The sequence below is a fragment of the Nyctibius grandis genome, chromosome 1 (assembly GCF_013368605.1).
Source record: "Nyctibius grandis isolate bNycGra1 chromosome 1, bNycGra1.pri, whole genome shotgun sequence".
NCBI classification, from domain to species: Eukaryota; Metazoa; Chordata; class Aves; order Nyctibiiformes; family Nyctibiidae; genus Nyctibius; species Nyctibius grandis.
The window spans coordinates 42104276-42125606 of record NC_090658.1 but is presented as its reverse complement, the minus strand read 5'-3'; the positions used below and the strand labels follow the sequence as shown (position 1 = coordinate 42125606).

General features: G+C 36.5%; 1 protein-coding gene across 7 annotated transcripts in view; it reads right to left on the bottom strand.

The window, feature by feature from the left end:
• Positions 1-21331, bottom strand: part of RGS7 (regulator of G protein signaling 7) — a 266477-nt gene that overhangs the window by 136354 nt on the left and 108792 nt on the right. For all 7 annotated transcript variants that reach the window (XM_068418768.1, XM_068418846.1, XM_068418925.1 and 4 more), the window contains exon 2: positions 8955-9051. In XM_068418768.1, coding sequence (XP_068274869.1) covers positions 8955-9051 — 97 coding nt within the window. The remainder of the gene's footprint in view (positions 1-8954; positions 9052-21331) is intronic.

Sequence of the window (21331 nt, the reverse complement as noted above, 5' to 3'; positions counted from 1 at the left end):
GTGACTTAACCACTTCCCTGGGCAGCCTGTTCCAATGCTTGACAATCCTTTTGGTGAAGAAATCTTGCCTAATATCCAATCTAAACCTCCCCTATAAGAACTTACACAGCATTTGGGAAACAGGGGATCATCTAATTCAAACTGTGTACTTCATGTGGACGAACAACAAATAAGCTGAATGTTCCCAGCAATCTCCCATCTCACAACAACAGAACAATTATTAAGATTTTTTGCCCATCAATGCATCACTTCTAGACCTATTTCTCTTGCAAATGTCTGTGAAAATAAGTTTTTCACATCTACTGATTTTAAGGGAACTGACATTTATGATGACTGTTTTGCACACAGACTACTTTAAAAGACTTTTCAATGGGTTTTCAGTACATTTCAGTTTCCTAGAACAATTTTGCAAAATTGCCTCAGACTTTCTTCACTGTATTTTCTTCTTTTTATTAATGTTCCCAATGGCAATCATCACTGAACTGAAAGGTAAACATATGAATATGATTTTTTGTTGTTGCTTGGTTAGGCGAAGCAATAACTTTTAAATGAGAAATTTTTGTTCTGTTTAAAATAACCAATGAAAATACTTTCACGTTTTGAAAAGCTTTTAATTCTGACAGTGATTTATTAAAGGCCTGATATTAGCACATATGTTAAAACAAAAATGAAGAGCATAATCATCTTGGAGCACAAAAGTTATTGGAAACAATTCTTCATTTCTTTCATTCACTTTTCGTTTCAAGTGAGTAAGAGCATTCAGCTCTTATTTGATCCCAGCCCACCACAGCTTGTCACATGGCCATTCTGAGCTTCACAACTGCAATGCTGTCACTAAGCTGATTTTCCATAAAATACAGAAGTCCTGTCAAGTTTTAAGCAGCTTAAGAGCACTCTTCTCTGGCCATAGTTACAATCACATAATCACAGAATGGTTAAGGGTTGGAAGGGACCTCTGGAGATCATCTAGTCCAACCCCCTGCCAAAGCAGGTTCACCTAGAGTATGTTGCACAGGGTTGCGTCCAGGTAGGTTTTGAATATCTCCAGAGAAGGAGACTCCACAACCTCCCTGGGCAGCCTGTTCCAGTGCTCTGCCACCCTCAAAGTAAAGAAGTTCCTCCTCATATTCAGATGGAACTTCCCATGTTTCAGCTTGTGCCCATTGCCCCTTGTCCTGTCACTGGGCACCACTGAGAAGAGTCTGGTCCCCTCCTTTTGACATCCACCCCTAAGGTATTTGTAAGTGTTGATAAGATCCCCTCTCAGTCTTCTCTTCTCCAAGCTGAACAGACCCAGCTCTCTCAGCCTCTCCTCATAAGACAGATGTTCCAGTCCTTTGATCATCTTTGTAGCTCTTCATTGTACTCTCTCCAGTAATTCCTTATCTTTCTTGAACTGGGGGGCCCAGAACTGCACACAGTACTCCAGATGTGGCCTCACCAGGGCCGTGTAGAGCGGCAGGATAACCTCCCTTGACCTGTTGGCCACACTCTTCCTAATGCACCCCAGGATACCATTGGCTTTCCTGACCACAAGGGCACATTGTTGGCTCATGGTGAACTTCTTGTCCACCAGAATCCCAGTGATGTGTCCAAGACAGGTAGGCAAACAAACAGAAACAGGAGATGAAGATATGCAGAAAGCACTCAAATATCCACTTTGGTTTTCTGAAATGGTAAAGCATACAAAGCACCACTCATTAATCAGTTAATTATCTCACTACTTTGAAATGACTGTATGTCCAATTTTATGGACTTAAGTCCACTTAGTCAATCTCTTCTACTCATGACTCTCAAAATCATGAATATGATATCAACAAATAAGAGAACCAATCTTCTCCTTAAAAATATCCACTCCCAAAAGACCATGAACATTTGAATGCAAATCAGTCACATTCTGTGACAAAGTGATGAATGGAAATGACACACAAGAGAGATTGGTGTTTTAACTTCAAACCTACTATTCATTTGGGGATAGAGGCTTATTAACTTTTTATTCTCAAAAGTTCTGCTTTGAAAAGTGAAACTGTAAAGATGGCAAGTCTCTGCTCATATTTGCCCTTCTGAACGGGTACAGAAGAGGGAATGAGCCAGCTTCAGTCCCTCATGTACTGACAGAGAGCTTTTCATCAAAGCATTTTACTAAGACTGGAACCTCATCAAGGCAGTGAGCTTGCAGTTTTAACACTGAAGGCTCTGTTTGCAAATAACAAGAGAATAATTTGGCATAAAGAAACCAGCAGTGATTCCACTATTAAGTTATACCTGTAAGAGAATGCAAGAAAAGGGGGATGAAAGAATGGAGAGAACAAGAAAGTAGGAACCTGTCATCAGTCCAGCACTGGAGACACTGAAGGGGTAAAAAAAAAAACAGTCTACAAAATTAGGGGCTTGGGAGATGGGAATCCTGCTTCTTCCACATGGTTAATTTATTCTGGAAAAGGTATCAAAAATGGAAATTCCAAAATCCTTGTATTTGCCTATAATGCAACATTACTTTGCTTCAAAGGTACCAGATGATTGAGGTGTTATGCTTCTGTGTTTTTTCTGTCAATCCAAGTAGTAGAGCTTTCTCTTTCATTGTGTATTTCAAGTAGGTAATCTCTGGTACTAAAGTGGATAAACCTATCAACTCATTTCACATGCAGCACTGAACAGTCATCAGATACTAATAACTCATTACTCAGCTGGGCAAGATCAAAACTAATGACAGATGAAATGCTCTCTTTCTTGTTATTAGTCCCCTGATTCATCCAATTCCCACTGTACCGCTCTTTACTTTTTGCTGCCTGTCTCTATATCACAAGCAATACTGTTGCAGGTAGATCCTGTGACTCATTCCTTGGGCTCACCCACCTGTGATTTGTGGGTGACATGAGCTACTATCACACTGCTTTCCTCTGGGGTCTCTCACTACATCTGACCAGGCTACCGAGACTGCCAGTCTGCTTTTCAGCAGGATTTTTTTATGTTTAAACACATAAATTCTCTATTTTTACCAAGCACACCATTAGTGCTTAAATAAAGATTGGTAATTAATGATTATGTGAATACATTTGCTAATTAAAGTGTAACATCTCATTGTCTTAATTTCCCAGGTAGAAGAGAAATAAGCATTTCCTGAGATCAGGAAAAAAGATGAATAAAAATGTCATACGACCTTTTTTAAAAACATGAAAATGCAACGTCTATATGGAAAAAGCACAATATCAGCTTCACATCTAGGAACAAGAGAAAACTGAAGACTTCACATGGCTTATCTTTTCCTGGGAAAGGTAAATGAATCTTTTCACTTTCTCTAACTCCGAAGGAGATGTTAAAAACATCTTTCTACTGATCTCCTTCTGTTTCTGTTGATTCAAGCTGTGACTACTTCACAAAATTACTGAGCCATGTATCAGAAACAGCCAGTAACAACTAGTATGAACTTGCTTTCCTTGAATACTTTTTATTCCGTCTCTGCGTGTGCTCTTTAATTGAACTTAAACTTCTCATAGCTCTCCCCGCTCCTTCAATAAAAACGCTAAACAGTGTCCCTCATTCATGCTTACACACCACTCAACTGGCATACTCTCCACAGATTTTATTCTGTTTTTTCCCCCATCACGTTCATCACCAAGTACATCCAAGTACTATACGCTTTAAAGTCCTATAAAGCATCACACTGATATTCCATAATGACCATAAGACACCACTATGTCACTACATCTCTCTTAATGAAAGATCCACATTATGATTAGCTTATGAAACTTTCAGTATTAATACTGACCAACCCACACACCCCCCAAAGACCCTCAAAGCAAACCCTCAGCTATTGCAGTGCCTTTTCTGTAAACTCTGAATGCTTCTTTCTGCTTACAAGTGAACAGCAAAACTTTGGCATTTAGTTTCTGTCTCTCCTAAGTAAAAATAAAAATGGTATTTTAGAGCTCCTTCTAATCCCTATGATTCATATGTCAGATTCTCTAGATTCATCATTTCAAGCAAGTTTTTTTATCCATTTCCAGGCCTAATGGTGAACCATGTCCCAGGCAAATTGCCTTCTTTTTTATTCCTAATGCTCTAATCAGCATTAGTAAAGAATGCACATGACAACATTCATGCAATTATTATTGTTGACTGGCAAGATGTCTATATAAACTATCTTCTTCCCTCCTCCAAAACATTTTAAAACCATGGAGACAACAACAGCAAGCCCTTCTTTTGTTCATCAAAATGCATAATTACATAGAAAGAGCAAACTCTTCTGCCTAATTTTTTTCCTTGGAGCCTTTACAGTTTCAAATGAAAGCCACAATATACATCTGATGAATAACATTATTATGACTTCATCTTGAGAATACAGACTGTAGTCATACAGGGGGTCCTGCATTACTGCAGTCCAGTCAACCATCAACCCCTGTTTTAAACATGTGTCTTCTGAAAACTCAGTGCCCATGGCTGTGGTCATCAGCATTAATCATAGAAAGTCACTTAGATCCAGGGATAAGTAAAATGTTGGCATTAAACAGTCATATTTTCCAAGAACCAGATAGGAAACTACTTCACTGTCATCTTCAAGACCAGCTTTAGATGCCCAGACGTGTAACTACACTTAAAGCTACTGAGAAAACTGATTCAATCCCTCCTTCAAGAAATCTCCAGTTCACCTGATGTATAATCAGTTCAGTTCAGAGATAGTTCAGGCTCTGCTAGAGGGTACACTTTTAGAAGAATGCAATTTTTAAAACACAACCTCTGGTGTGATTTTCACACTCAAGATTATAACGTGAATGGCCATAAGCAGACTATATTGTTCACAATACAAATAGATTATTCCATTCTCAAAGACAGGTAGCTATTACTCAAACAATGATGGTTTATACCATAGCGTTGCTTATACGCTTAAGCAGTAAAGACTAAAGCAATACTACAATTTCCAGCGGAATTTCCATTAAAAGTGACCAGTGTAGGATCTAAAATATAATCTAGCAAATCTGCTTTCAGTCATTAGTGTACTAGGGTACATAGGTATATCAGTCTGTTTTCTGCAAAGCTATCCATGCAAATTCATCTATTTGTTGTGTTCAGTCTGAGCCTACTTGCAAGTAAGACTGTGTGTGACTCAGCTTGAGGTGAACCATCTCTACAAAGACCATCTGCTACAGCACTTTGTACATTCTCTCTGTTCAAAGATCTAATTGTACTTACCCTCACAAGCAGTAGCTAGATGAGGTAATTCAGCGAGACTCTGTAAAGGCTGGGGTCTTTTACAAAAAAAACATTTTTGGCTGAAATCATAACAGGCATACAGTATATTGCTCCAATGGCCCTAGAAGGCAGCGAGTTAGTGTCTGAATGAGTCAGTATAGAATTAGGCTGAAAAAGCCACGTGTAGTAGTTGCTTGACTCAAATAAAAAAGAATAGCTGGGCATGAAAACTGTAAATATCTGTTCTGCAACAGCGAATGATGCAATCTTGGTGTAAAATAAGCTTTGTGTGCAATGATACCATTAGCTCATCAGACCCAACAAGCTATAGTACAGAATAATTCTGGGGTGTTTGATATTTATTCTTACTTATCATGACATACTAAAATACACCACAGATGCTCAGCAATGAGCACAACAGGTTGCAGGTCTGCAGGCAGCACAAGTGAAAACCAGGGTAGTCAGCTCCCAATGTCGTACTTCCACCGATTCTTTTATGCTGAATCCCATTCGGAATTAGACAAGGACGCATTTTTCCCCTCTCAAATAATTGTTTATTTGTATGTATAATAAGCCCCATCATTTCTGTTAAAGACTTTGTAATATACTAAGATGTTCACCATAGTTATCTGCATAAAAAAAGGTATAATTGTATATGGAGTTCTTTATCGAAAGAACTCAAATGAATATCATTAACACCATTAAGGCTAAACAGCTAGGAAAAAATCTCTCTGCACCAAGGAATGAGGCATAGAATGAGGACAGCTGCTAATGGCTTTGGTTTTACCCCCTTGTTTTCAGAGATTTTTATCTTGGCATATATATTTATATTTATATTGGAGCTCAGTCAGAGACTGTTTCTTTTTCACAATCCATTTCACCTCCTGACTGTAGGTAACTGGAATGCTATTATCCAAATTAGTCTACAATTCACCAGCTCTAGTGAATTTACACCATAGATAAATTTGCTGCATGAAGTCAATCCGAGACACTCCTAAATGTGGATACGAATATGATTAGTAATTAGCACACATCTATGGGTTTGTATTCTTTTTCATCAAATAGCTTGCAAACTCATTTTAAGCATATTTTAATCAGGTAAAGACAACTAAATTATTTACTTTTGAAAGATTTCAAGAAAGAAATCGAACAGAAATGGTGTATTTGAATTCAAGCAGCTTGCTCACAAAAACAAATGTAGCAAATATCAACATCAAGCAACTTATTTGCTCTCTATGAATATATGAAATATAAAGCAATATATCTTTCGAGGTCCCTTCCAATCCCTAACATTCTGTGATCCTGTGATTCTGTGATAATTCATCACTTTCAAAATTTTACAAGGTGAAGTAATCTTTAACTTATCATTATTTTTCTTCATGTTTTTCTGAAGCACAACAATGTGTACAGTCTCTAGAGAATTATCTGTATTTGAAATGTTTCTCTGTGTGGATACTTGTAAAAATATTCAAGGAATGACTTGGTAAATGAGATAATATAATCACATCATCCTATTTATTATAATCACAACATTCTATTAAAAGGTTAAATTCAGATACCATTCCCCAGGGCTGATTTTGCTAATGTAGTCATCCTTAAATAGATATGTTCAGTAATTCGGCATTAAAAATAAAAAGTGACTGCTTTTTCAACTAGTTTTTCACTTGCTATTTTTAGAAGCAATACTATGAAATAAAACTAAACAAAAATAAAAATACCTCTCCTGCTTTTATAACAACATAATTAAAATCCTGGTCCATAAGACCCTATTCCTACAGAATTTATGGCCATTCTTAATTTTTACAAGTTGTTTAAAGGACTCTTACAGGTCTTTTCTAGTGCGTACACATAAGCATGATTCTAAGTGCTTGCAGGAACATGACTTAACTGTGATAGACCTACCCATTTTGCTTCTCCCCACAAACAAATTTGCAAAGTTCCGGTTTTTATGGGACATAATCCTAGACAGATGGCTGGGTATAATATATGCTTTTATGCATAGACACACAAAGAGATATATATAAGAGCATATAGACATATATATATGTATATATTAACTGGAGAGCATCTGCTCTTGATTTGATCATTTTCATGTGGATGCTTTTGTGGTTAATAACAGTACTATAAGCTATCAACCACTGCTTTACAGGAAGTCTATATGCACTTACGTTTTCATGATTATCATCACAATCCTTAGACAACAATATTCCCATGTTTTCTAGCAATCAATAGTTTTGAGTTCAAGCCAAGATTCATTTGCTATGTATACACGAATGCCTAGCACATTAAAGGAAATCCACTACTCCGAACACGAAGGTTTGAAGAGTTCAGATTCTATCCAGGATAGAGAACTGTCCAGAAAGTAGATTAATTGAACTAAAATGACAGTTGTGCTGTTCTGGGGGGTTTTTTTAGTCATGTGTAGCAAAAGTTACTGCCCTGGTATTTAAGGGAGAAAAATCTGCAAAGGGAAAAAATGAACTCTCCTTTTTCTTTCCCCCTGCAGTTGATAAAGTTAATGCCTCAGGTTATATACAGAAGTTGTTGTATCAGTGACTCCTATGTACTACTGTACATATATTCTAACACACCTTTAAAACGTATGATGTCTATTCCAGTAAAAAAAAAAAAAATTGGTAAATAATATCTTCTGCTATACAAATAACCATAGTCTGTCTAATTTGAAAACTATAGCACACATGGTAATGCCGAGAATAACAATTAATGCAGATAATTTAATAGGATGCCATGCTGTACTAACTTATGAGAAATAAAGGTCCATTCTTCAGAGGCTAGTTTTTGTACAGGTAGTTTCTAAAATCATGAAGACATTTTGTTCACTCTTAAGACTCTTTCCTCCTTTATGCCAGACTTATTCACTAGCAAAAAAACAAATGTTGAAAATTATAGAATTCTTCTTGCTCTTCTGGGCAGTACAAACTTCTGTAAATACTTCGTAAGGATTACCTTTTTCATTACAAAAATTGCAACTGTTTACAGAGCTGATCAGAGTATGGAAAAAGTAGGTTCAACAATGGTATCTATTTCAAAGGAACTACATACTCACTGGTAGCACAAAAAGACACATATCCACATATGTAAATGCATAAATTTTATATAAAATATGTAAATAAATTAATAAATATATTATACTAGTTAATTAATAAATGGACAGGTTTTTGTGCATATGACAATACTGACTTGGGTAAGCTATAAAGTTTACAGCTGTTTTGCATATCACCACAGACATCTCAGTCTTAGCTTCTTGGGCACAGGCAGTCAGCTACAAAAGCAGATCATAAATGTAATAAATGCCTATAGCCACAACTCAGTGTCAGTTGCAGAATGGAGTGATGATTTTCCTTTTGTGCTGCTGCTATGGCAGTTCTTATCTTCATGTACTAGTCTATACACTAAACTCATTATACTTGCCATGAAAACAGGCTAAAAATCAGATCTGAAATCAGAAACTCTGCAATAAAAATATTGCCATCTTCAGATAATTGACTTTCTGTAGTAAATTAAATATTCCCTTCACTTAATTTACGGGACAAAAACATCTCTGTGTAAACCCACTCCAATGGGAGAGAAACATATCAAAAATTTCTATAATTAAACTATTCAAATGATAGTCAATGTCTCCTCCAGACCAGATGACCGTGAATTCCCCATAGCACTCAGGTAAACTGATTGCGACTTGAGCATCCCCTTACATAAGGTGGAGTGGAAACTTTAAATAGTATGAAATTAACTTTGACTCTTACCAGAAAAGACACTGGGGATCTTGGAAAGAAAACTTTTGACTGTACGAATAGGAATCCCATTTTTCTCATCCTGCATGCGGGCTATGACGTCTTCCATCTGAACACAGAGAAGAAAAAAAAATAAAAGAAAGAATAAAGAAATCCAGAATTATTTCCCAAAATAAACTCTCCAAGAAATCCCAGGTCATTCTCTCAGAATGACAGGTCCATTCTTGCTATTTCTTTTTTAATTTCTAATTTATATTTTATATTTTATTGAACAGGCTAAAAAACTGGAAGCAATGTATTCACGGACAATAGTAAAAAAAGGGATGTGCTCAAAGTCTCTTAAGGAAGAAATAGGAAGGCAGAACAAAGAGGTTTAGTTAAAGTAATTAAAAGTAGTTAAAAGAAGTGGTTAAAAACCATTGCTGGATATAGAACTTGATGTTTGATTGTATTACTGGTACTGTGCCAAATATAAAAGCAAAATAGACTCATACACCCTTCTAGGGGACTGATACAGTTCTCAAAAAGGCTGTTCAAAACAAAAATAGAGCTTTTAAGTTCAAAGCAAAAATTCTTTCTTTTCTTTTGAGAAGAGGAAAAAAAAATATGACATGATGCAATTTTGTATCCCTGGAGACAGCAGAGCCAGAAACATAGGACTTTTAGCAGGTAATGCGGTGGGTAAAAAATGTTTAAAATCACCTTGCTGTATTTTTTTTTTTACATAGTTTTACATCAGATTTTTTTTCCAACTCATTTTTTTAAGCTAATTTGGCCTGTACATTTTATGAATTATGCCCAACCCAAAGGTTCACTTTCATGTGAACTATGAACAGCAAGCCCTTTTACTGGAAAATGCACAGAATATTTAGATAGAGTCACTGGCTGACAATGCCAGTTTTTACTCTTGCACATTTTGTAATTTAAGTTTACACATTAGATAACATCTTTCTTTCTTTCCTTGAATATCTACCTTCTCAAAATATTTAATGATATTGTGATAAAATTAATTACAACTATCCCTCCTTTTTCCTTAAAATCACCAACATACTCTGTATGAAAAACTGTGTGACTGAGCATTTTATACTCTTTTATTAGTCAAATACTAAAAAAAAAAAATTTCTATCTATCTCACCCTTTCTCCTCTCAATAGGTTCCCAAAGAATTCATCAAAAGTTTATGGTTGGGTTGTGTTAAGAAAAGAGACAAAATTCTGTTATACACCTTTTTCCCACAGAAGTCAGATGATCCAAATCAGCAAACAGCAAATCAGCAGTAGTTGTGGCTGTGAATTAATTGGCCCAATGGGGGAGGGTTGTATAGAGCCAGGAAAGGGAGCTAGGGTCACCAGTGGTGTACATAGGGAAAAAGAACAAAAATCCATACCAAAAATGAAAACAAAATCAATTAGTTCAACTGCTCATGAAAAACCTGTTTATACAGAGAGTGTCTGGAGGTTCACATGCTCCATGTACTTATGGATCACACATTAACAACCCAAGGCGCACAAATCCAGTGGCATAGTCCGAAACAGAAAACACACACGAGAAGTAGATATTGTTAGTATAGCACACAGCAGGATGTGGAAGATCAAGTCTATTGCTCAGAATAAGGAACGTACAAATGTAACAGAAGAACCAATGTTCATTGTAATGACTTTCATCTGACATGGAATTTAATTATTTAGAAAGAAAAGTCTATTAATAAAGTTCTTAAGAAATTGTTAAGCAAACTGTTGTCTATGAAATGGAATCCGTCCCTACATTTATTATCCATATAAGTGAAGGCTTTTTTCAACCATGTCTAAATTCAGTTGGTAAAATGTCTTACTGAGCCCTTAAATTAATAAGAAGCTGCTCAAATTCAAATGAATATCTTTGCTTTAAACAATAAAGTAAATTATAACCATAGGTGCATGGCTTTCTATGGAACTGAACAGAAGTAAATTTGATTATAAGTTACATGCATGCAGCATAAGCTTATAAGAATATTGCCAGAACTGCAGAGTGAATAGTAACATATGTTACACTGGAACAAAGTTTAGAAGACAATTCATACATAAGGCAACATGATAAAGGCATATTTGCATTATAATAAGGATTACTACAAATGTAGGACACAATCTTGGAGCATAATATTACAGGTAGTGATATGCAGTTCCCTCTTTTTCAGGAACACACAAGAGTGCAAACTTTTCATGCCTAGCATGCCTAGTGCTGTCAGTAATCAGTCTTTTGAGGGTATATGGAATAAATTGTTAACTGACATTCACATATGCTTTCCTAAACGTGCTTCATAGACAAGATTTAATCTAAACTGTATAAAACCTAACTCTGACAGGGACTGTAGCTCTGGGGGAGTTCCTGGTTTTGACTAGAAAAGTGGGATCTAGGATGTCTGCACTGCAAAATTACACCTTCCCCTGGATGTTTAGCTCAGATTATTGGTCCGTGTCAGGAGCAAACACCCTCTGTGCAAAAGGCAGCTCACACTCCAAACAGCATCATTGTGAACTACCTGGTTAACTCAGTGTACAAAGATTACTGCTTAAGTGAATGGGAATGTTCTGAAACAAGATACAACACAACAGCAGACTCCTAATTAGTTATACCTGACCTGAGATTCTGTATGTTATCTGTTAGACTACAAAATTCTTATTTGTCTTGTCTGTTTTTGCACAGAAAACAAAAAGGTCACTTGTGTTTTGTGGTCATCTTAAATCTTAAACATAAGAACTCAAAAAAATGAAATGCAAATTAAAAAAAAAGTTCAATTAAAGATTCAAAACCACCTAATCCAACATATGCGGTGCACAGTTTAACTTTCAATATACATAGTCCCTATTTCTGTTTTAGCTGCTTTAAATTCAGCAAATGTGTAATCTCTTCCACTGAAAAACATCTCTTCATTTAATTCTATTTGGGAAGCAGGACTCAAGGCACTTCTATGTCATTCATCAACAATGACCTAAAACAATGAAAAGGGCAGAATAGTTTAATTAGAATGATAAAAGAAAATCTTCATCTAATTTTGCTAAAGAAGTCTAATCTGGGAAACACAAGCTGCTGCCTGATATAATCATTTTCCTTCTTGATGTATCATTGTTTGCTTCTGAGTCACCTGACCCAACACTCAAAACTCACTTCACCTCAGAATTAGGCTTTCACAGTTCTGTTCTTATGTGCTTACCTGGCTAAGCCTGACTGGCTCTGATCATGCAATGGGATAATTTTTAGCCCTAAGCCTTCTCAAAGAACTCAAAGAAAACAAATCCACAAACAACTGCCTCCTGATCACTCTGCAAATGAAGCTCAGTGTGCTTGAGAAAAGGAAGTTGTATAAGCACATGTTTTAGCCTTTCAGTCATCATTATACACAATTAACAGGGAAAATGTACCTAGAAGGAAGTGCACAATGTAGCAAGGATTCTACAGAAGCATTTCTAAATAAATGTATGCTTCAAAAAATGTGCCACTGTTTTACCAGTGAGGCAATTCTAACACTGACAAAAACTCACTAACCTTCTGATGCATAGGCAATTCGGACTAAACTTATAATATTAATATTTAAAACTTTACTCACCTTGTGAAGATAATCTGCAGTCTTCATCTTGTCATATAAGGACTCTGAAATCTATTTCAAAGACTCCATGACAACAGTGAAATGCGTCTTACATGAAGCAAAAAGAAAGAAGATAGCGAGATCCTGTAATAGAAAGTCTACAGGATATAGGAGCCATTGCCTAATAATGACCACTGACTCTGCTCCAAATGCAGTGGGAGCTAGGCATGGAGACATGCATGGTTTACCCCAGGGGCAGAACCCATAAACGACTAACAAGCCCACTGAGTCAATAGTATCTGGCCATGGTGAAGAGAGATTGAAAGTTATCAAATGGGAAGTGAAGGTGATGGTTCTCAGTCGCGAGTATTGCTAAAAGACCGTTGAAGGACTATGCTTATTAGGCTTCTTCTCTTCTTTAGTACGACCATAAGAGGTTTCTGCCATATGGGGTATGACTCACCTCTCCTATCTTTAATAATCAGTCACCACCCAAAGGTATCTGTCTTTCTCCATTATTGACAGTGGAAGTCTTGACAACAAACCAGGACTAGTATCCTTTAGCTACTTACAGCTAGATGAAATGAATTCAACTCCTAGGAGCAGAATTTTTATGGTTCCTTAGATTTCAGTGCCATGTTGTTTGGGAAGACCCTGATCTTTAAATTTCTAAATCTAAATATGAATTTCATTGCTAATCATCCACATATCTTGCAAAAATTATCCCCTTGCACCATAATTTGGCATCACTGCTTCTTAAGAAGTGTTTTTTTTAATTAATTCAAAGACAACAGAAGTTGAAAGCTCAAAAAGTTTGTCAGCGCAGGACAAGAGTTTTTTCTTCCCTTAAAAGCAAGCCTAAATCAATTCCACATAAAGATAGTCACTAGATACAAGGATTCCAAGACTGGAAAAAGAAAGCAATGGTCTGGAACTAACGAAAGTTCAGGAGATATACAATAAAAGTTTGAAGCCTTGACCTACTTACACATTTACAGATATCTCAATTCGATTTCTGCTACTAAAACAAATTTCAGTGCCAGGGATTAAAAGGATACCCAGGAAGACTAAAACGAAACTAAGCATAATTTTGTACTCAGTTATCGTACCTCAGAACAGAGGATTGCTCTTATGTAGAGTGTACTGGGGTCCACTCACACTACAGTTTTGTTAGTTTTGCTGAAATCTTTCTTCTTCATTTTATCTAAATGCAGGGGTGGAATAACCCAGTGGAACTAACCACAAAGCTCATCTAAACTTGTTAACAAAGTACAACAAGGTACAATGTGTAATAATTTCTTACACTATGCAACAAGTTTCCCTAGACATTTTTTCCCCTCCCTACATAAACACGTTACAGAGTCCGAGGCGATTATTAGTGCAGCTGGCCAGCAATTGCATCAGGCTTTCCTTAGCCAGCCCCCAGTGCAGAGACACAGATGAAGCAACTTGGGCTGAACAAAACCAGCAGGGCAGGAGATAGCTGCAAGTTTCCTTACAAGGTAATGGCCATTTTTCTGTTTTCCATCACATGCTAACTATACGGAATAGATAGATATATTCTCATCTTGTTAGTATTATACTAGTAATGAATTACCCATAACTGCTCTTGCTTTCAACAGTGCTCCTGTCTTGAAACTCCGTTGTACTACGTATGTTCCGTCTCACACACTGCCAATTATACTACAAATTTTCTGTTGAGACCTCCATCAGCTAAAAAGCCTGCAACTGCAGGATGCAGAAAAAATGTAAGAAAGTATTTTGCTGTGGTTCACTGAGGCAAAAAATCTGTATATTTACATGAATGGCTAAACTACCCCATCAAAGTGACACCTTAGGAGCCTCAGACTCTCTCTCTTCCCATGTGAGCTGCTCCTTGCCTGGACTACACATGCCAACAATCACTGCACTATCCTTCTTTAATTGAATTATCACAGTGTCACTTGAGAGCTGCCCAACTCAGTGAACCAGGGGGCTTTGTTCAGCTCAACAAGCTGCATCACAGAGATGAAAAGAGAACAAAATACAGGAACTACAAATCCTGGGAGGCTGCACTGACAAGCACCAATACAGGCAAACTGATTGCCAAATAAAATATTTCAGTCTTGCTCACCAAGCTAAAACAAATCATCTCAGGTCAGGAGTGCTTACAACTCTTTTTCTAAATCAAGTGTGTAGAAACAAGATGGTTTGACAACTCTGTATCAAAGATTTTAGCATTTTCCATTTAATGCAGATTTGGGTTCTTTCAACTCTTCATTCCTACTTGGGATGAAAATAAAGTTTAAAACATCCACAAGCCCAGAAAAGTACATTTAGATTTTTGGCTAAAGTACAACACTGAAAGATCGCTTAAAACATGCAAGATTAACCAAACTGTTAATGACAATCATGCATGAACTATCTGAGCTTGCTGAAAAAAAGCAGTCAGTCAGGAGTTCCTCTAAGTCAGCAATACTGCTTCTCTGGTCTACCAGTACAGGGAACTGCCCTACGTACTCTCTGATGAATGTTAAATTAGAGAATAACTTAGTCAATTAAAAGAACACAAGGATGACTGGTCTCATCCTTTTCAGAACTTCTACTTGCTGAAGTAAATTTTTGACACCACGAAATCAAATGACTAATCAACATAAAAGTCTCCAATCGTATTAAATGGATGCAACAGAGATAGTTTGAAGAGCCTAATTTACTACATATACCTATGACACTGACACCTCTGCCTTGTGTTCCTTTCTTCTACAGTATGAAGTCACTGGTGTGAGCAAATAGTTCATATTCTGCTCTCAACAGAATACTTGTGGAGAGCCAAAGATGTTCTGGCTTCGCATGTAGTGAAAAACTCTCTATTGAAGCATTATCTGTCATCATTCTTATGCCTGCATTTGTAGTTATCAATTTGTGATTTTCTAATTAAGATACAAATTTATTTACCCTGTTTATTTGTACTGTGTCAGATACAGCAAACAGGTAATGTTCCAAATTGATTGTAAAACAAGGGTGGTACTATATATCCTAGCAGCCTGTGCTTATATTAAACGAGTACAGGGTAAGCTTTTGTCATTTGTTAAGAATAATTCAGGTTATTTTGAATTTATTTGAAAATCAATGCCAGTTCCATGCAATTATTACTGAGACCTGAGTTTTTTCTAATTAGATGAACAGTCCCACTGGGCTTGTCCCTGCCATCAACACTGCATGTTCACCACTGAACTTGCATCAATACAATAGATGGCACACTTTGCTGATTTAGTACTGTGCTTTTGGAATGACAATTTTAAGCATGTTTTTGGGTTACTTATGCATCTAAAATGCTTAATCAACAAAACCAGCATTTAATTTAAAAAGTGCTTGTAGCTTACACAAGTAGTTCCTTTGCTTTTCATTCCTGTGCTTGCCAATTTTGAGCAGTTACACCGAATACTGGATATCAATATCCAGAGAAGCAGGGACAATGAACGAACATGCACTTACAGAGACACAGCTAGGCTACTATGAAAGCAGCAGTACCCACCTTTCAATAGTGTTGAACTATCTAGTAATATAGTTGATGAAAATAAATCCCTTCTTAGATGTGTTCTCTCAAAGGGAAAAAAAAAGGACTATATTCATGTAAAGTTTACTGAAATCACATATAATATGCAAAATCAGTTAAGTTATTGGCAGCTCAGATATTGATCACTGCACAGCAAAGAATTTTCTACAAAGTTACTTTACAACATGTTAGTTGGAAGAGAGAGTATTTGAGGAAGAAATACAGTTTCAGCATTAAAAATGCTGGAAAAAAGTAAAATAAATGGTCTGCTGAAACAGGACTTAGTTGACCTCTTTTTAATACTTTTTGGAAAAAGGATAACTTAAAAGCACACTTTGAACTCCTGTGATTAACCTGTAATCATGTGGCCTGTTTGGAAGCTACAACTGTCAAAGATCCCTAGATAAAGAATGTATAAAGGTTAATACCCATCACATAAACTGTACAATATCAAACAGAAAATCCTGAAGATACCAGATAGTACATTCTGTAGATAGCAATTTATGCCAATAAGTTATTCTCTTTTCTCCCAGGGACTACTAACGTTGAGCTAGTGGTTTGATGCACCAGCATGTCACACAATACGACTTTTTTCTCTGCCTCATACACTGGGTAAACTGGAGATCTCCCAGTAACCTTCCATTTCCACCACCACTCTACAGTTTCACCTAATTTATTTCTTACTGGGCCTTCTTCGGATAAGTTGACCTGAAAACATTTAATTAATACTGCATTTCACAAAAAAAAAAAAAGGGTTTCTTTATTCTAATTCACAAAAATAGTGCAAGTTTGCCTCTGTCAGTATATTTTTTGAAGAATTCGGCATGTCAGGACTATGTCAACAAACTCATAGCACAATATGAGCTATTACTTCCATTTTTTGCAATTAGATTAATTTTTGTCTCACCTAAGAGTCCTACATCTAAATATATAGGACATACATCCAGTTCACTACATGTATACCAATGCTATATGGCTGGACAGCGAACAGCAGACTGAAGTAGTTTCTAAAAGCTACTCAACTGGTATTACAGAAAAAACTTGTAACTGGGGGAATATATCACTGATTCAGCTTTGGAATCAAGAAAATGTTATGGAAAACACTATGCTAGCTATATGAAAAATGGGGTAGGTGGCAATTCCAGCTCCCTGGCCTTCAAGAAAATGCAATATCAAACAACAAAAAAGTTTATTAAGTAAGGACAAGGGTTGTATTTTTCAAACTAACCACTTGAAGGAGAATTCAAATATTATTTAAAATTGTTTCATACTGTTAATACCTCATAATTTATTTTTACTCTGGCCTTTCCAAGCCAAGAATCATTTTCTGTATTTAGGAAATGTCAGAATCAAACATGGAAAATTTAAAAATCAATGCACTCATGCAAAAGTTACCACTTTAAATGAATGGGTTTCATGTTTAGATTTCAGATGGATAAAGTGTTTAATTTTATTTATTTGTTTTTCTTGGAACTTAGAAATTATTAATTAAAATTAATTAGCAATTACAGAATCACAGAATCACAGAATCACAGAATCAATCAGGTTGGAAGAGACCTCAGGGATCATCGAGTCCAACCGCTGCCCCTACACCACCCTGTCAACTAGACCATGGCACTAAGTGCCATGTCCAGTCTTTTCTTAAACACATCCAGAGATGGTGACTCCACCACCTCCCTGGGCAGCCCATTCCAATGTCTAATAACCCTTTCTGTAAAGAAATTCTTCCTAATGTCCAACCTGAACCTCCCCTGGCGAAGCTTGAGGCTGTGCCCTCTTGTCCTATCGCTAGTTGCCCGGGAGAAGAGGTCAACTCCCACTTCACTACAACCTCCCTTCAAGGTAGGTGTAGACTGCAATAAGGTCACCTTGGAGCCTCTTCTTCTCCAGGCTAAACAACCCCAGCTCCCTCAGCCGTTCCTCGTAGGTCAGACCCTCCAGAACCTTCATCAGCTTGATCGCCCTCCTCTGGACTCGCTCCAACACCTCAACATCTTTCTTGAAGTGCAGGGCCCAGAACTGAACACAGTACTCAAGATGCAGCCTCACCAGTGCCGAGTAGAGAGGGACGATCACTTCCCTAGACTGGCTGGCAACACTATTCCTAATAGAGGCCAGGATGCCATTGGCCTTCTTGGCCACCTGGGCACACTGCTGCCTCATGTTTAGCCGGCTGTCTATCAGCACCCCCAGGTCTCTTTCCACCGGGCCGCTTTTAACCACTCTTCCCCCAGCCTGTAGAGCTGCATGGGGTTGTTGTGGCCGAAGTGTAAGAAACACAACTTTCTCAAACCTTGAATGCTAGTGTTGCACAATCAAACCAGAGAAAGCTTATCCAAAGGAGTTAAAAAACACATCCAGATAGTGAAATTTGAAAACCACTGAAATCAATGATAATTTTGGAAGTTGTATCTCTGCTTTCACTGGAATCATTATTTCCATCACAGGTGTGAAAAATTGGTTAGAATGACAGAGGAAAAGGAAGCATCACCATGGGTAGTTGAAAAGGAAACATAGCTTGATGAAAGAAGTCTTGGTAAAAGAGTATTTATATTAATTGAGGGATTTCTGTAAGAATGCTTCATTCAGAATAAAATACAAATTTTTTGAAGCAGCTAAAATTATAAATAATATTTTTTAATTTGTCAGGCCATGACTTGAGCTTCTAAACTGTGCTACCAGGGATAGAAGTAATGTTTCTTAAGAAAAATACATATTTTTAAAATATAGTCTTTCAAAGCCAAAATGTTTCCTGAGTTGTATTGATTGTTCATGATATGATGGTCCTGACATTAAAAATGGGGTCACCTGTGTATTTCAGAAACAGACAAACTCAACTGGAAAGATGACCTCTGAGATCCCAAATGTACTTTTCAAAACAATATTACAAAAGTGTTCAAAAGGTTTGGATTTTTTTTCAAGGAGGAACAAAAGCAAAGTGTCAAAATTCAACAAAAAAAAAAAAGAACAGATTCTAGTACCCTGGTCAGTATAGAAGCTAAGACTGTAAAGAAGAAAATACACGCACACATTTTTGTAGGAGATGCAAAACAAGAACTAAGTTAGCTTATACATAGCTAACTTAGATACAAAAGTGAAAGGTAGCTAATGGCGCATTTTGCCTTCACAAAAAACACTCATAAAAATATTAGCTATAGGATATAGCAGAGTCACGATACCTTCGTCTACCTAAAAAAAAAAGTGACATTCCTCAAGAGAATACTTAAATATACTCCAAAATATTGTCATTAATTCTAAAGTAGGTAAAACCAGATGTTTTCTAAATTGGTATATCTTTCTTACGTCAGATATTACTAATGGTTTTAAATCTTAATTTGTCTAGTTGGAGTCTTTTTTCCTCACTTGTCAGATGATCCCAAACAATACAAAGCCACATCACAGCAGCAGATCATTTTAGAAGCAGCTATTGGAGAGCAAGGAGGAGAACTTTTAAAAAAAATGCAATATCATTATCCTTCAAATGCTGAAGAGGGAAGAAGTAATTACACGAAATGTTTAAAATTACATTGACAGAAATAACATTTCAGAGTAAACAATGATATGAAAACGGAATACCAATTTAGAAAATGAGCCTGTGTATATTTTGAGGTGCTCTAACCTGGTCTGGACAATACCTGATGAGGAAGCTGATTAAAGCACAGGATTACTTCTCCATTCACAATGAAACTGCAAGGAGGAACACTTACTTCATAGAATAGTTTGGGTTGGAAGGGACCTTTAAAGGTCATCTAGTCCAACCGCCCTGCAATGAGCAAGGACATCTTCAATTAGATCAGGTTGCTCAGAGTCCCGTCCAACCCGACCTTGAATGTTTCCATGGATGGGGCATCTACCACCTCTCTGGGCAACCTGTGCCAGTGTTTCACCAACATATGGAGAAGATAAAGCCTAAGTAGTTTGGTGATTTCTGCATTGCTTTCTGCCCTGTGGCAGGGGAAGACTGAAAGAGGCAAGCTGGTCCTCTTCTAATATTTCAGCATCTAGGGAACTGAGATACTGTACAAAACCTAAATTTCTAGTTCTCTTAGTCCTTTAAATTGCTCTGAGGCATTAAACTCTATTAAATACAGAAATACAACTGCTACCATCAAAACAGCTTTTTACCAGTAACTTTTAAATTATGTTCTTTTAAAAAAGTTGTTCTTAATAATTGTACTATAGCATGGTAAGCTTTCAGTATCAATTAGATTTGGCATTTAAAAAAAAAATAAGCTGCTGATGTAATACAGTAAGGTAGCATTATATGACAGATGGATTGGTTTCACAGTAGTCTGTTCACCCTCTGTTATACAACTTATTTGAAAACAAATATTTTATTTTACCGAATCTGAATAGATGGAAACTAGACAGTCGTGGATATTCTGTCTGTGTTGGTTCTTAAAGCATGTCTAATTCACCCATTTTCACTTTAAGAACAACATAAAAAAAAGGAAAACAAATTAATTACTGAAGTACTTATCTCCCAAGTGAATAATACTGAAAAAGAACGGATAAAGTCCACAGAAAATACATTCATGCTAGATTCTATATGCAAAAACCATGTCAAGAAGAGTACTGAAATAAATGAAACAGAGCATTTAAAGTATTTTCCATAAAAATTTAGCTACCAGCATGCCAATAACACCAGTATGTTTTCCCTCCTCATTAAAAATCTTATCATAATTTCCTCTGAGACAGCAGAAGTTCCAGGCCTGTTCATCTTTTTACTACTTTTGAGAAAATCACATACACACTAGAATTTCCATGCTAAAAAGCAAAGTTACCTAATATAGCTCTTGCTAGTAGCAATTTGGGCACTGTAGTGCAAACTATAGGTTTATGTAAGACAAGCAAAGCATACAAATATTAGCCTGACTTCAGTGACAAAATGAGGTATTTCTTCATGTCAAGCAACATTTTTTCATCTCTCTAACTATACAAGTTAGTCAAGCTTCTCATCACAACATGACAAAATTTAAGAAAAAAGAGGTCACAGGTGTTCTTATTCAGCAAGGAGTAATAAAAAAGAAGCTCTACATGCATTTTTTGAAAAAAATATTGGAGGGAACATATGTGGAAGGTAAAAACTTTTTTCTTTTTGCAATGGGTTTTATGGTTTTGAAATGTATTTTAATTTGAATGGGGAAAAAAACCCCAAACTGTAAGTATTTGCTATGGAATAAAATTATGAAAACAAATATTTCAGGTCAAACAACTTCATTTGAAAAAAAAAAAGGTACTTCTGTCACCTATTACTGAAGAGTATAATTAATTAAAAGAGTAATTAAAACTA